Below are 15,324 nucleotides of genomic sequence, written 5' to 3'. Positions count from 1 at the left end.
CAGTGGCACTTAACCACTGAGCCACATCCCCAGCCCCACCACCCCGTGCCTTTTTAATTTTTTTTTTTTGTTGTTGTTGTAGATGGACATAATAATTTTCTTTTCTTTCTTTCTTTATTTTTTATGTGGTGCTCAGGATCATATCCAGTGCCTTACACATGCCAGACAGGTGCGCTACTACTGAGCCACAACCCCAGCACCCCCCAGCCCCTTTTTATATTTTATTTTAGAGACAGGGTCTCACTGAATTACCTAGAGCCACACTAAGTGGCTGAGGCTGGCTTTCAACTTGCAGTCCTCCTGCCTTAGCCTCCCAAGCCGCTGGGATCACAGGCATGCTCCACTGTGCCCAGCTGGGATTTCTTTTTTCCTGTGAACATTTGCTTGAGAAATTGAGAAAATGAAAGCAAATTAGCAGAAAATAATACTAATAAATCTGATAAACACTAATCTTCTGAGTAGAGTTCTGATTTTACTTAAAAAATCGGGGAAATGAATTTGTATGCAGTGCTGCTATTTTGAAGTTGAGAGTCTGCAACTTTTATTCTGACCTTTGTCTCTGCCCAATAAGTGAACACTGGTTGAATCCTTAACTCTTGAGTGGTAAGGAGAGATGGAAGAATATAACTTTCTGTTTGTGCCAGTAGAGCTGAATGCTGTTTTATGTTCTTCAAGTTTGGACAGCCCTTGCCTTGTATATCCATAGACTCCTGTTGGCAAAATCAGTAAGACTAGCTGCCTGTCAAATACTCCACTAAATTGTCAATGCCTACAGAAAAAAGGGTGTGGTCTGTTTAGTCTTTCCCTTGCATGAAGTATTAGGTATGGGTTTTGTTAAATAAATTCAGAACAATGTTATAGTTAACTTTGCCTGAGAGAGCATGTTGGGTCACCAAAGTATTAACTTTCTACAATATTTTCTCCTGACTCCCTGGAATTAGGCCTCCAAATATTCAGTTTGTGCTAAACTTGTCCTATTACATTTTAAAGTGTGCCTAGAGTTTTGCTTCATATGGCTTCACATTTATTCTTTAATTTAAACATTTTTTCCAGTGCTGGGGATCAAACTCAGGGCTTCATGCACAACAGGTAAGCACTCTACCACTGAGTTCCAACCCTGGGCCTACACATATATTTTTTTGCAGGACAATTGTAGTTGGATAATTTGAGGGAGAAATCCTTTTTATAGTCAAGAGCTTACTTAATGCAGCCTCTTCCAGAAGAGTTAGCACGTAGTCAAGATTTTAAGACTTAGGCAGAGATAAACAGTTGGGCCACTTCTCCTTTCTGTTTTAGATTATTCTAGGAGGATACTGGAAATGCAGGTGGCCACGAAGAGTACATGGTAGGGGGAGTGAGGAAAGGAGATTTAGAGAATTGTTTTGGAAGGTTTGGAGAGGACAGGTTGGTGAGTAACCAGACTCCCCTAGCACTAATTTATGATACCAATTCCTCTTATACCATTTAGGAACATACAAACATTCATTGTCCTCTTATGTCTATTATAATACCAGACAGTATGCAAAGCTAGGAATCGCTCTTTACAACCCATATTTGATATAATGAGGGTTTTTTTGTGATAAAGAAAGATGGGTTTGAAGGTTTCAATGGGAATAAAGTTAAAAGTTTTTGATTCTTATATATTGATTCTTAATGTCTTTCCCCCCCTCACTGGTATTTGATATGATCACTGTGAATCAGAATAATTTTAGCTCTTTGAAGGTTTTGGAAAATTGTATTTTTTTTAGCATGATGAAGTTCAAGAATTCATTTCAAATTTCTTATTCTTTTTTTTTTTTTTTTTTTGGTGTGTGTGTGTATGGCACTGGGCATTGAACCCAGGGGTGCTCTACCACAAAACTGCATCTCCAGCCCTTCTCATTTTTTAAATTTTGAAACAGGGGTCTCACCGAGTTGCCAAGGCTGTCTTGGATCTTGTGATCCTCTTGCCTCAGCCTCCTGAATCTCTAGGATTACAGGCATGCACCACCATGCCCAGTCATTTCAAAATCTTTTATGTAACAGTTTTAAAAATTGTTTTTATGTAAAACAAAGAATTTTTTCAAGAAAATAGTGTATAAAATAAACTAGTAAGCTAGTTTGAGGGAAACGTACTTGACTATCATAAACCCCTTCCCTCTACTATCTGTAATGCCTAGAATCAAGGGCAGCTCTAAATACCAGACATTTAACTACCTGTAGACTTGGGAACTATAGTTTTAATGCTTAATTATTTTTTCCCTTTGCAGAGCAACTTTAGAGGTGGTAGACTCCATCCCCCATATAAATCAGACCTGGTACAGAAGAGCTTATACATTCAGGCTAAATATCAGCGTTTGCGGTTTGCTGGTCCAAGGGGATTTATCACTAATAAATTCAGAGAGAGATTACTGAGGAAAAAAAAGGTTAGTTGGATGATGATCATTTAAAAATGTTGAGTGACTTTTGAACTCCTGAATCATCTATGTTCATTAGAAAAATGAGATTTTTCATTTAGTTTTGACTAAAGAATCAACCTAGATTTCTAAGATGTTATTACATGATAGTTGAATAAAAACCTCAAGGAGTAATGCTAATAGAGTTGCGAGACTGTTTAACCTTAAAATGCTTTTAGCTATTATACTTGAAATATTTTGAATATGCCAACTGTTTGAACTTTTCACTTTAGGATTTCTGTTGTATAGTTAATCTTTGAAATGGTAATTTCGATAAAGGCTTTTAATTGATATATTTTAGTCTTGTACAATGTAAGTGATATGAATGCCAAAAAATATTGAGCAGACTGTATACAAAGGTATATAATTTCAAAGTGTACTAATTCATATTTTTACCCCCACTCATATTTTTTTAAATTGTGGTAAAATATGTATATTGTAAAATTTTCCATTTTAATGGTTTTTAATATGCAATTCAGTGGCATTAATTACATTCACAGTGCTATACAACCATTACCACTACATGCTCCTTTTCATAATGTGTTTTTAATTGACAAGTACAAATTATATGTATTTGTGTTGTACAACACAATGTGTGTGTGTGTGTGTGTGTATAACTTAAGATTAACTTCACACACACATATCCACACACATCATGGCATGGCAAATTATAGGTATATGATATATTGTTATTATCTGTAGTCAATGTGCAATAGATCTATCTCCTCCCCCCCCCCCCCACTCTGCTATTTGGAGGCAGTGTCTTGCTAAGTTGCTGGGGTTAGTCTCAAACTTTTGATCCTTCTGCTTCAGCCTTCTGTGTGGCTGGAATTACAGGCTTGCACCACTGCGCCTGGCTACAATAGATCTCTTAAATTTACTCCTTCTAACTAAAATTTTGTGTGCTTTGACCAATATTTCCCTAACCTCCCACCACTCTCCCCTCAGCCCCTGGTAACTACCATTCTACTCTCTGCTTCTAGGAGTTGAACTTTTTTTATATTTCATATAAAGATTAACTCATATATTTGGTTTTCTGTGCCTGGCTTATTTCACATAACATAATGTCCTTCAGGTTCATCCACATTATAAGTATAATATATTTTATTTATCCATTCATCATTGATGGAAATTAAGGTTGATCCCATCATGCTAACTTTTTTAATGTAGTGCTGAGAATCAAGCCCAGTGCCTCATGCATGAGGGGCAAGTACTCAACCACTGAGCTACAACCCAGCCCCACCATCATGCTACCTTAACTCTAATAAAAAGCTTCTTTACTTGATAATTTGAATTGCATATTCTTAGCTGCAGATTGATTTTATTTAAATTAATCATGTTAGTATTTGAAAATGCAGCATAAATATATATAAGATTAACTTCCACATAATTATATTTAAATGAGAACAATAGTATTAAATCAGTCAAGAAAGGCATGCTTGTCAATCTTTTTGATTCATTTTTATTCATAATTTTAGGCCATTGTCTTCTGAGAAATGTATATATTTCTAGTTTTGCTATCAAATAGCCCAACTGCAGTATTTTGTTTTGGGTTTTTGTTGTGTTTTGTTTTGTTTTTTTGGTACTGGGGATTGAACTCAGGGGCATTCGACCCCTGAACCACACCCCAGCCCTTTTATGTACTTTATTAGAGACAGGGTCTCACTGAGTTGCTTAGCACCTCCGTTTTGCTGAGGCTGGCTTTGAACTTTCCATCCTTCTATCTCATCCTCCCTAGCCACTGGGATTACAGGCTTGCACCACCATGCCTGACCCCTTTACACTGAGCTTGCTTAAATTACTTTAGTAAAAGTTACATTTTCAGAAGATGGACCAGTAGATTGATAATTGATTGTTTTTTAGGTTTTAGAATTAAATAGAATATCTTACATAACCTCTCCCACCCTCCAATTTTAGTTGAGTACCTTAAATGAGGTTTCTAATTTTACCATGTATGTCATGATTTTAAGAAACTACCTATTTTTTTAAAAAGCATGAATGATATTGGAGTCATTTCTTCTGTCAGGCTGTGCCAGGGCTTGGATAGAGATGCTGCTTTTCTTCTTGCCCTGTGGGGCAGGTTTCTTTGGAGCAGATCTTCCTAGAAATTTGTTTCTAGTCACAGGTGGCAGCCTGGCTATTCTGAGGAAAGCTAGTTATTGCTTTTCACTTGAGGGGTAAGGTTGAGTCAGGTCTTCTCCTTAATTGCCGGAATGGGTTTCTAGTGCATGTTGTCTGTTTCTCTTCTATTCACTCTATGCTGAACTTTGAGTTTTAGCTTAACTCCATTTATACCTCTATGTTGTAGGTAATTTAGGGCTCCTAAATGTTTACTCAGCCATGCTTTAGCCTGTAGTTTCTATGTTCCTTGGACTTGCTTCGGTTCATCTTCCTTTCTTTGCCTCATTTTGCCCAGTTCCTGCTGACTACCACATTCTTTCAGGCTACATTGCCCACCAGTCCCACTTCACAACAAATCAAAATCAAACTACAGGCCATCATCATAGGACAGAGGAATTTGTGTCCTAAAGGGAGCCACAACCTTTAGGCTTAGGCTGTTTATATCATCATAGTTAAAATCCAGTGTGGGTCATAGCCCTGCCTTCCTGTTGCCTTTCACTGACATCCGACTGCTTTGTAAGTGGTCCCAACATGCTGGATTTTTAAAGATCAGGCTCTCCTACAATTCCAGTGTCTAATACTCTTTTTCTTAGGGCTACTTTTCTGGATTCTACTTCACATATCCTTGTAGTATAGCTTACTTTGACCTGGGCCTTTCCAGTCTGTCAGTGCCTGCAAGCAAGCCATAACCATGCTTTTTATAGATTTATATTTGAACAAAACCCAGCTCTATGAGCACAGCACTAAATTGGGTACCCTACTATTAGTACCCTATTTAACAGTTGGGCTCTGCTTTTCTAACCTTTAGGGAAGGAAATGCAGCTGCTCTATTTCTGCCAAGGTCTGAGCTAGGGTATTTAAAGCTAACTTGGTCTTTAAGCTGTCCCAGCAGTGTTGTGCTACTCTGAAAACCCATTCCATGTAGATAAGCTGATGGCTTAGACCTACCAGTGCATTTTACCCCATGCCCTAAAGACGGGGACAAAGGCCTGAAATCATTGGTGTTCTCTAATGTTACCTCCCTTTTTTCCTTAAAACTAGGGACACTTTTGCTCAAATAGGAATACTATGTGTGAGGTAGCATTTATATCACTTTTTTTGTGGTGTTAATGATCAAAACCAGGGCCTCATCCATGCTAAGCAAGCATTCTACCACTGGGCTACATCCCCCAGCTCACATTTACATCACTTTTTATCCCAAGCTTTAGCATCACAGGGAACTTTGAAGGTCCTACCCTAGAGAGACTTCTTAGTCTGGGTAGCATCTCTAGACACTTAGGCTTTTTGCCATGTTGAGTTCATTTTTTGGCAGTTTTTACACTGCCACCTAGATTAATTAAGGATGCATGATTAAGTAATTGAGATACCCTAAAATTGGATATAAAGCTATTCATTTACACATGTCTCAAAGTCCACTAGGAATATTTAGATTGTTCTTATCTGGACGCCTCACCCTCCCACCGTATTGGAATGCCTAGGCTCATCATTCATGGCTGGAACATCTTGCATTCCTTATCCATAGTACAATTTGTTTCTGTGCCATCAGACAGTGTTTTTTCCTGTGTGCAACAAAGAATAGCCTTGGGGAAAGGTGGGGGTGGATCCTAAACATCCTCCTAATATGTCCTCCTCTTCTTCCACTTCCCATATGGTGGTAGTTTCCCTAAAGCAGCATTGGCTCCCCAGATGCCTACAAAGTAGTATGATTCTCAAGCAGAAGTCCCCTTTACTGGGTTTCTTTTTTCTTGGATTCTGTTCTTAGATTGGAAGATGGAAGTTGTCTTTTACTTCCTGAAATAAGGCTTGTCTTTTATCCACTAGTGTTCAGAAGTGCCCTCATTAAATATCTTCTGCTTACCCCAGAAAGGCTTTTTAGAAACTCTTGAGTATCTGATTATGTATCAGAACAGGACAAATAACCTAGTCAAAATTCATGAGGCACCTCTGGGAATGTTGCCTCTGAAAAACTCTCAGCAATTGTGCATTTGGTTAGGAAGACACAGAGTGCCTAAGCACCATAGATTATCCAGAAAACCTCATAGATTATGCCTGTAAGCTAAGTGCCTACCAGATATCTGCCCATGGAAAAGAAGGAAAGAGAGGAGAGGGCATGAAGACAACGTAGAAAGGAAGTTACTTGAGACTGGAATTTGTGGTTTTGGGGGTTGAAAGAAATTGTGGAAGTCCTGGAGTCCAAAGATATGATGGGAACCAAGATCAGACAAATCCACAAGGATTTATTGTATACCTGCCAATGTCTGAGCTGAAGTATGCCAGGTGCAGAGTAAGTGTAAGGATATCATTGCATTTGAGCATTTATGATTTAGAGCCTCTGGTTTCACTACCTACCCCTCTGACCTCCCTGTCTTACTTGGTGATTTCTCTTTCTCCAAACATTCTTTTTAATGTAAGCATTTCCTGGTGTGATATTTGTTATTCTCCTTCCTAAATCCTCCCACATGCTTTGATTACACTTACCTCTTCCCAAGACTTCACTGTCACTTTTGTTAATGTCTTCCATCCTGACTGCTTCCCAGACCTCCAGATGTTCAGCTGCCTCCCAGATACCATCACATGCATATCCTAAAAACACCTCAGATTTAATATGTTCAAAGTCACGCTTGTATTGAAACATGCTGCAGCATGGATGACCCTTAAAAATGTGCTAAATGACAGAACCTGAAGCCAAACACAAAAGGCCACCTTATTGTATGGTTCCATTCTTATGAAATGTCTAGGACAGGCAAACCCATAGAGACAGAAAGTAGAGTAGTTATTGCCAGGGATCAAGGGATTAGGAGAAAAATTGGGGGTGTAGGGTATGAGGTTTCTTTTTAAAGAAAAATATTTTAAAACTGTGGTCGTTGGTTGCATGATTCTGTGAATGTACTAAAAAGCCATTGAATTGTACACTTTAAAGAGCTGAACTGTATAGTATGTGAATTATATCTCAGTAAAGCTGCTAAAAATAATATCTTAAACTCTCTTCCTCAGACCACTCACTTCCCCTCCTGGTCCATAGCTCTTGCAGCTACCCAAGTCAGCCTAGATACTCGTCCTGCTAATCATTTGTGCCAGTTCTCCTTCCAGCTTTAATGTTCCAAGTCTTCTTATTTCTGTCACTCATTCGTAACTCCATTCAATTCATTTGTTTTAATGGCTGCATATTATTCCGCTGTATGAATGTATTGTTTATTTAAGTGCTTTTCAAACCTTTTTGTTCACATACTCTAAAATTTTATAAAATTATCTACTTTCTTAAACATTTTTAGGTTATCTGTTATTTTTTCAATCATGAGTTGTTGTAAAGGATATAATTTCTTTCATATTATAAACACTGACAGTCTTAAATAAAACTGTTACATCATTCTTTTAAATCTCTTCAGTGGAACCTGCATACCACAGAAATTTGATAACTAGCATCATCCATTTAAAAAATATATACAAATAAGTTCTTTTACCACTAAGAAATTTTATCTCATTCTTTTTTTGCCTTAAATTTAGATTTCATTCTGCTTCCTCCATAGAATTTATTTCTTGATCACCAAATTTAATTTGTCACATAATGTTATTAGATTTCTGTGACTATTAGGTTTTAAATATTTTCTCTGGATTGAGTTAATGTTATAGTTAAAAATACCATAAATATATTACAAGTTTTATTCAGTGTTGATTAAACAAAAAAAGTTTTACTGGAAATACATTTCTTTTTTCGACTAGTTCATGTACTTATAAATATTACTTATTGCTAGTAGAATAATACAGTGTTCAAGTATCTATTCTAATTCTATTTTTTCTTTTTATAGATGTAAGTGCTGAGAAACCTTGTTTATATGATTATATAGATGGGAGTGAAAAGACTACTATATATAGCAATGCGGTTCTTTGGACTCACTCTGAATTATAGGCCAAAAAATCACTTAGTGATCTGTCACCAAAAAGTATTTTGAGTGTTTTATTACCAACAGCTTGAGTTTGTCCTCCTTCAGTTTTTGTTAAGCAAAGTTAAAAGAATTGAAAACCATGTGACTTAGAGTACAAAAAATGCTATTTATTAGTAGTTGTTAGGTTCATTCACTTTCTTGACATATCTTGAGGTTTGTCAGGTAATATAAAATAGTAGATTCGGGGCTGGGGCTGTGGCTCAGTGGTAGAGCGCTTGCCTTGCATGCATGAGGCACTGGATCCGATCCTCAGCACCACATAAAAATAAATGAATAAAATAAAGATATTGTGTCCATCTACAACTAAAAAAAATTTTAAAAAATAATAGATTCAGGATGAGAAGAAGATGTATCTTTCAAGTATAAGGTAGAAGGCAGGGAACCAGACTTAATTATGCAGGCAGGATAATTTTGGAAAGTGAACACTGGGAATTCAAGGGTCAGGAAATTAATTCCTTCAAACTATTTGTATTCACATACTCCTTGGAATGTCTTCATCTACTTCTAAGGGTATGTGTGCCCCAGTTCAGGGATCCCTGACTTGCTTAACCAAGCCTCTGTTGATAACTTAAGTGTAGCTTACAGGTTTTCAGTAATACTGCTTAAGGGCATTGACATTTTGGTACCTTGTCATATTGCCCCTTTTACTTATTTATACTCTTACCAGCAGTACATGAAAGGATCTACTTACCTACGTCCTAGCCAGCACTACACATTCTGTCTTTATTATCAGGTATCAACTTAATAACAGAAAGTAATCCATATTGTTTGCCTTTCTTTGATTATTAATGGTGTGAGCATCTTTTTTATGTGTCCATTGGCCATTTGTATTTCTTCCCTCAATTTTCCTATTTCTATACTTTGCCAGTGTTTCTATTAGGAGATGGTGATTTTTCTTATTGATTTGTAAAAGCTTGTGATCTATTGAAGCTATTTACTATCATTCATTTTGCTTGTGTTTATGTCTGTTAGCTCTTTATGCTGGTTTTTGCATCATGGAACTTTTAGATGGTCATGAATTTGTCAAGTTTGTCCCATATGGTTTCTTTTTTTCATTATTAGTTCTTTTTAGATACACATGATAATAGAGTGTATTTTGACATATTTTTTTATAATTTTAATATTTATTTTTTAGTTTTTGGCGGACACAGCATCTTTGTTTGTATGTGGTGGTGAGGATCTAACCCAGGCCGCACGCATGCCAGGCGAGCGCGCTACCGCTTGAGCCACATCCCCAGCCCAATTTTTGACATACATACATGAAGTACAACTTATTTCTAATTAGGATCTCATTCTCATGGCTATACATGATGTGGAATTTCACTGTGCTATATTCATATATGAACATAGAGAAGTTGTGTCCAATTCATTCCACTGTCTTCCTTTTCCTATCCCCTCTCTTCCCTTCATTCCCCTTTGTCTAATCCAGTGAACTTCTGTTCTTTCCCATATGGTTTCTAGATTTCACATCGTGCTAATAAAAATTATTTTCTGTTTCCTTTAGGTAGTTTTATGGTTAATTTTTAATGCAGAAATATTTAATCCATTTAGAATTTATTGATATTATAAAATGTGAAGTTGGATCTGTTTTTTCCTCACTGAATTTAGTCAGTTTTTCTAACCCTATTTATTGTGGAATTTGTCTTTTCCCTACTGATTGAAACTGCTACTTTTGCTATATTCTAGATTCTTACATATTCCTGGCCTCTTTTTTGGAAGCTTTGAAGCTGTCTTACATCCTTGCCTCCTGCAATTTGCTTGTTCAGTCTCTTTACTACTAGCACACTTATTGTCCTGGAACATAGATTGTATCATATTCTCTTACAGAAACTCTTTCCAAGTGTTCTATTGACTACAAAAAAAAGAGACCAAACTTGTTAGCTAGGTCTAGTCCTAGCCACATTTCCCCATGGCCCTCTGCTTTTTAGAGCACAGCATGTGTTTTTCTGTATTTGTACCTTTGTTCCTACAGTTTTCTTGGCTAGAAATAGCTTCCTGATCCCTATTCTTTTTTGTAACCAAGCTGTACTTTCCTTTTAAGGCCCACTATAAAGCCTTACCAAAACCCCCTCTTTAACTTTTGTTTCATTTGATTTCTAATTATTATGGTTTACCTTCCTACTTCCACAAATATAGTATCAACTTCTTAGAGTCGAAGGGGTCTCATTAGTCTTTCCTCTTCTTCTGTTGCCTTTCATCTGATCAGTCTTTAGAAAATGCTTGTTGAATGGAATTGAATTTTATCATATATACACACAGTCATATAAAGTCTGGAGGAAATCAAGTGCAGATTTTAAAAAGAGTCCTCTCCCAGTGGAGTCATACAGGACTTGCTTAATTACCCCAGCAACAAGTTGTTACAACATATGTGAAATGTTGCCAGCCTGGAGAGCTCTCTAGATTCAGTACCCAGGGCTTTTGCTGGGTGCTGATCATTTAAGCACCCGCTTCAGGTACACACACTAGCCTCCCAGAAGGAAAGTAGATATTCAAGAGAAACCATATTATTTACACAAATAATTTTAGCATGCACCAGTTAATGGTAGGAATGAACGCTCCTGAAATTTAAGTTCTCACATGCCCGTCAAGGGCCAGCCTTACAAGCAGGACTTTCCAATGATAGTAGTCAGGCCTGCTGTGTTTATCTCTTTCTGTATACTATGTTTTTGAGGGCTTAATTTCACAGATAGTAGATGCCTAACAGGAGAAAAGGATCAGTATAATAGGAATAATCAGGGCATGTAAGTACTATTATTTGATACTGTCTTCATAGAGGAGGTAGGTTATAAGATAAGGCATGGAGAAGAGCTGGACATAGAAAGAGCTAATACCATATTTGGCAGTAGGTTGTAGGATTAAAGTAAAATGGGATTGTATAAATTAGAGAGAGCCTCCAAAGCTGTGTATATTCAGGATTCGATGTGTTAATAGTAGGACATATTCCTAGACTGAGAAGGAGAAGGATGTTCACTTGGTTAGCAGTTGATAGGTTTCTGTGAAAGAAAGATGAGATGCAAAAGGACCAGCAGAGGAACATTTGCAGTGACCCAGGTGTCAATTTATGAAGACCTAGCTGAGAGGGAGCTCATATATCTAGTTCAGCATTCTACTTTCAAATCATTGGAAGTGCAGGGGATTAACTTGAGAGACAGTATGAAAGAAGCTATGTCCAGGGTGAATGCAGTTCAAAACAATTGCACATTTTCATGAAAAAAAATTTCAGTTGAATTTTCTTTTGAATTATTGTAGTTAGAATTTCCTTTTAAAGTTGTTAGTAGATAACATTTTATTTAAAGATAAATTTGTGATTTTTATATTGTACAAGTAAGAATATGATCGAGCCTACCTCTATTTAAAGGAATGATGTTGAACAAATTATATTTGCATGTATTTTGAACATTTCATTAACCAAAATAGAAGAATAAGAATTTTCTATCAACACTGTTTTTGTTTGGAATTGAACATTTCCATACTAATACAAATGCCAATAAATAAATCAACTTTTAAATTTCTTTCAGTTTTAATATTGTAAGATCCTAGTAAAAGGTAAGGATACATGTATTAATAAATTTTTATTCTTTAATGTCCCTGAAAAACATGTCATTCTACCATTTTTGTTTTTATTAGTTGCATGGTCTTATGTCAAGTTTGTAGTTGGTAATTTAATATTGTGTATAGTAATCACAGTATGAAATCCACATTCATTACCCTTTAATCATAGTCTTACTGTTCTTGTGAATTCTTTTCCCATATTTATTGAAACCTTATAAATTTACATTGTAGGTAACCATCTGAAAGCAAGAAAGCTTTTTCCCCTTTAATAGCTTTCTCTGCAGTGATCAGTCATTAGAAAAGCCCATATAATTGTAGAATTAGAAATATCATATAATGGGAAGGACAAAATAGTAGTTTGAAGTTGTACTTGTGTCACATCAGGCTCTGTATTGGAGAGACAAGGGTTTAAGTGTCTCAAGTTTATGCCAGGGATGCCCTCCCTCCCCAAAACTCACCCAACTAGCAGAATGCTGTTTTCATCAATTTACTAATACCAGTGTTATCCAGTGTCATGTTTTTTGTCGTACTGACTTATCATTTGATATCTGCTTTGATGTGTTCTCTTATTACTTTGTGTGTTTGGGGTTCTACATAACTTTTGTGGGGATCTCAAGGTGCAAATAGTACTATATAAGTTAAACTGTCAAAAATTGAGATGCGAACTTTAGCTCAGATACTATAACTGATTGATTCTTCTTTTGAAGTCTCTATTTCTCTTGTTTTCTCTTGGTAGGAATATACAAACATTGCTACAGAAACCTAATCTGGAATTGTTACAAATGGAAGCAACCCTTCAGGAGGATATTTGGGAACATCTGTTTTTGTCCGGAATTAGAATTGGCACTAAGGCACTAATACTGTAACTTTCTTGATAAAATAACTTTATTTTTCAGTAGTGGAATGCTGCAACTTTTTTACACTTAAAATTGCTTTTAAATTACAGTATTCAGTTTAAAAGTTGTATTAACTACAGTTTCTTTTGCAAAAAGTCTCAATAGAAATACTTGAAGGGCATTATTTGTTGATGCATTTTTCTCTAAGCATGGTTTCGAGAGAACTTAACCAAGTTATATCCAGACATTTATATGTTGAAAGCTTTGTTTATGTAAAACAAAAGTATCTGAATTGTATAGTGTCTGTACATGAAAGAACTTTAACAGTGGCCTTACAGTAGCTAATTTTATACTGGGTTTTTCTTTTTCTGATGACATTTTGGCTTATAACTTGAAGTTTTCTTAAGTTTCTGATGATTAAGGCCTATATAATTCATACATTTCATATTATGATATCAGAAGGCTAGAGAAAAGGTGCTTCAAATTTTCCATCAGGTAGTTGTGAGTGCACTGAATTTTTAGTAATTTGTTCATTCAGTTGTTTCCACAACTATTTGCTCTTTTCCAATTTCAAAATGCTATTGTGGAAAATGTAAAGATTTTATAATCTATATTCCATCTTATTTTTCCCTCAGGGCAAGCTTGTGCATATCATATTTTTAAAGGCTTTTAAAAATGTGACAGACAAAATCTCATATTTGAAAATTGTACTTTACTACTACAGCGTTACATGTTTTGCAAGCACATCTTATAGAGTGTTTATTTTCAGTTCAGTTGATATGTATAGTGTGCCTATTATATGTAAGATAGAATCGATGGGATTTTAAGTGAAATTTTTAGGTCCCAGTACCTGATTTCTTTATGTTTTCTATGTTCTGCTTAACAATACATATACATTCCCAACTAAATTTTTGTGAAATGTTTATTTGTAATAAAGTAAAATATTGTTGCTCTTTCTGCTTGAAGAAGTTACTCGACAATTTGTGTGAATGTTATTTTAATTTTCATTGAGACTTACAGCCTTGGGTAGGACCTGTTGATCTTTAATGTTGCTCAGCACTTGTGAAGACAGAGCTTTCTAAATCAAAATATGAAGGTTGGTAAGAACTTGGTATTTCATAACAGGATTATGAAAAATCTTACTACAAACATTTAGGTCTTTGCATATCTTGAAAAGATGGGACAGTCTTTGCTTTACACGAGTCATTTGATAAAGGGATAGGGCAAGAGCACTTGCTTCATTGCTAACTGGATAATAAATTTAGGCAGATGGCCTTCTCTATAGGTCAGGTTTTCAAAAAAATATTTAACATTCTGCTTATGGTAAAAAAGAAGTGAATGCAAATAGTATGACAACTTTGTATTGTCTGAGTACTTATAAAATCTGTCAATTTAAAAAAAAATTTAGTTGTAGTTGGACACAATACCTTTATTTTATTTATTTATTTTTATGTGGTGCTGAAGATCAAACCCGAGGCTGCACATGTGCTACACGAGTAGTCTACTGCTGAGCCACAACCCCAGGCCGCTGCACCCCTCCCTTCAAATTTTAAAATAATTTATTTCAGGGGCTAGGATTGTGGCTCAGCGGTAGAGCACTTGCCTAGCATGTATGAGGCACTGGATTTGATCCCCAGCACCACATAAAAAAATAAATAAAGATATTGTGTCCATCTACAACTAAAAAAAATATATTGAAAAAAAGAATTGATATCATTTGTTCCCATATCTAGAGGACAGTTATGGGCTTTGAATGAATATTTAATTATTTGGTTGATAACTATGTATTTCATAGATAGTGTGCTTAAATTAAGGCAATGAAGAAGACACATGGACCCTGCCTTTATAGTACAGACAGTCTAATAGGGAAAATGGACATTAAATATAGAAATGAAACTTGTTAAACAACATCAGTTCTGTAGCCCTATTTTTATTTATTGTAGCAAGGGTAAGATGGTTGATTTAATTTACTCATTCCACAACTGATTCGCTATTTAGGCCTATTTGAATATACTTTTGTCACTGTCTCAAAATGCAAAGCATGTTAACTGCAAAGTACCTATTCGAAAAACATTGCATGGGGCTGGGGATGTGGCTCAAGCGGTAGCACGCTCGCCTGGCATGCGTGTGGCCCGGGTTCGATCCTTAGCACCACATACAAACAAAGATGTTGTGTCCGCCAAAAAACTAAAAATAAATATTAAAAAAAATTGCATGTATAAGATATAAAGCCTAAATAGGAAAACTTGCTTTATAATTTAGTGTATAAAATAAGAACAAGGAGGATGTGGTTGTGGCTCAGTGGTAGAGAGCTTGTTGCTCACGTGTGAGGCACTGGGTTCAGTCCTCCGTACCATATTAAAAAAAAAAAATAGAATAAAAGTATTGTGTCCATCTACAACAAAAAAAATTACCAAAAAAAAAAAGAACAAGTGA

General features: G+C 35.9%; 1 protein-coding gene across 5 annotated transcripts in view; it reads left to right on the top strand.

The window, feature by feature from the left end:
* The window catches only part of Bclaf3 (BCLAF1 and THRAP3 family member 3), a 62,233-nt gene extending 48,448 nt beyond the window's left edge, over positions 1-13,785 (top strand). For 2 of the 5 annotated variants that reach the window (XM_077107201.1, XM_077107199.1), the window contains exons 11-13: positions 1,054-1,089; positions 2,250-2,405; positions 12,789-13,785. In XM_077107201.1, the coding sequence (XP_076963316.1) occupies positions 1,054-1,089; positions 2,250-2,405; positions 12,789-12,818 (222 nt within the window). In that variant the 3' untranslated portion in view covers positions 12,819-13,785. Of the gene's footprint in view, positions 1-1,053; positions 1,090-2,249; positions 2,406-12,018; positions 12,047-12,788 lie in introns of all 5 variants that reach the window. The other 3 variants (XM_077107200.1, XM_077107197.1, XM_077107198.1) reach the window with 2 other exon arrangements.
* The last annotated feature ends 1,539 nt before the right edge of the window (positions 13,786-15,324 follow it).

The sequence above is a fragment of the Callospermophilus lateralis genome, chromosome X (assembly GCF_048772815.1).
Source record: "Callospermophilus lateralis isolate mCalLat2 chromosome X, mCalLat2.hap1, whole genome shotgun sequence".
Lineage (NCBI taxonomy): Eukaryota > Metazoa > Chordata > Mammalia > Rodentia > Sciuridae > Callospermophilus > Callospermophilus lateralis.
This window is presented reverse-complemented; position numbering and strand designations above follow the sequence as displayed.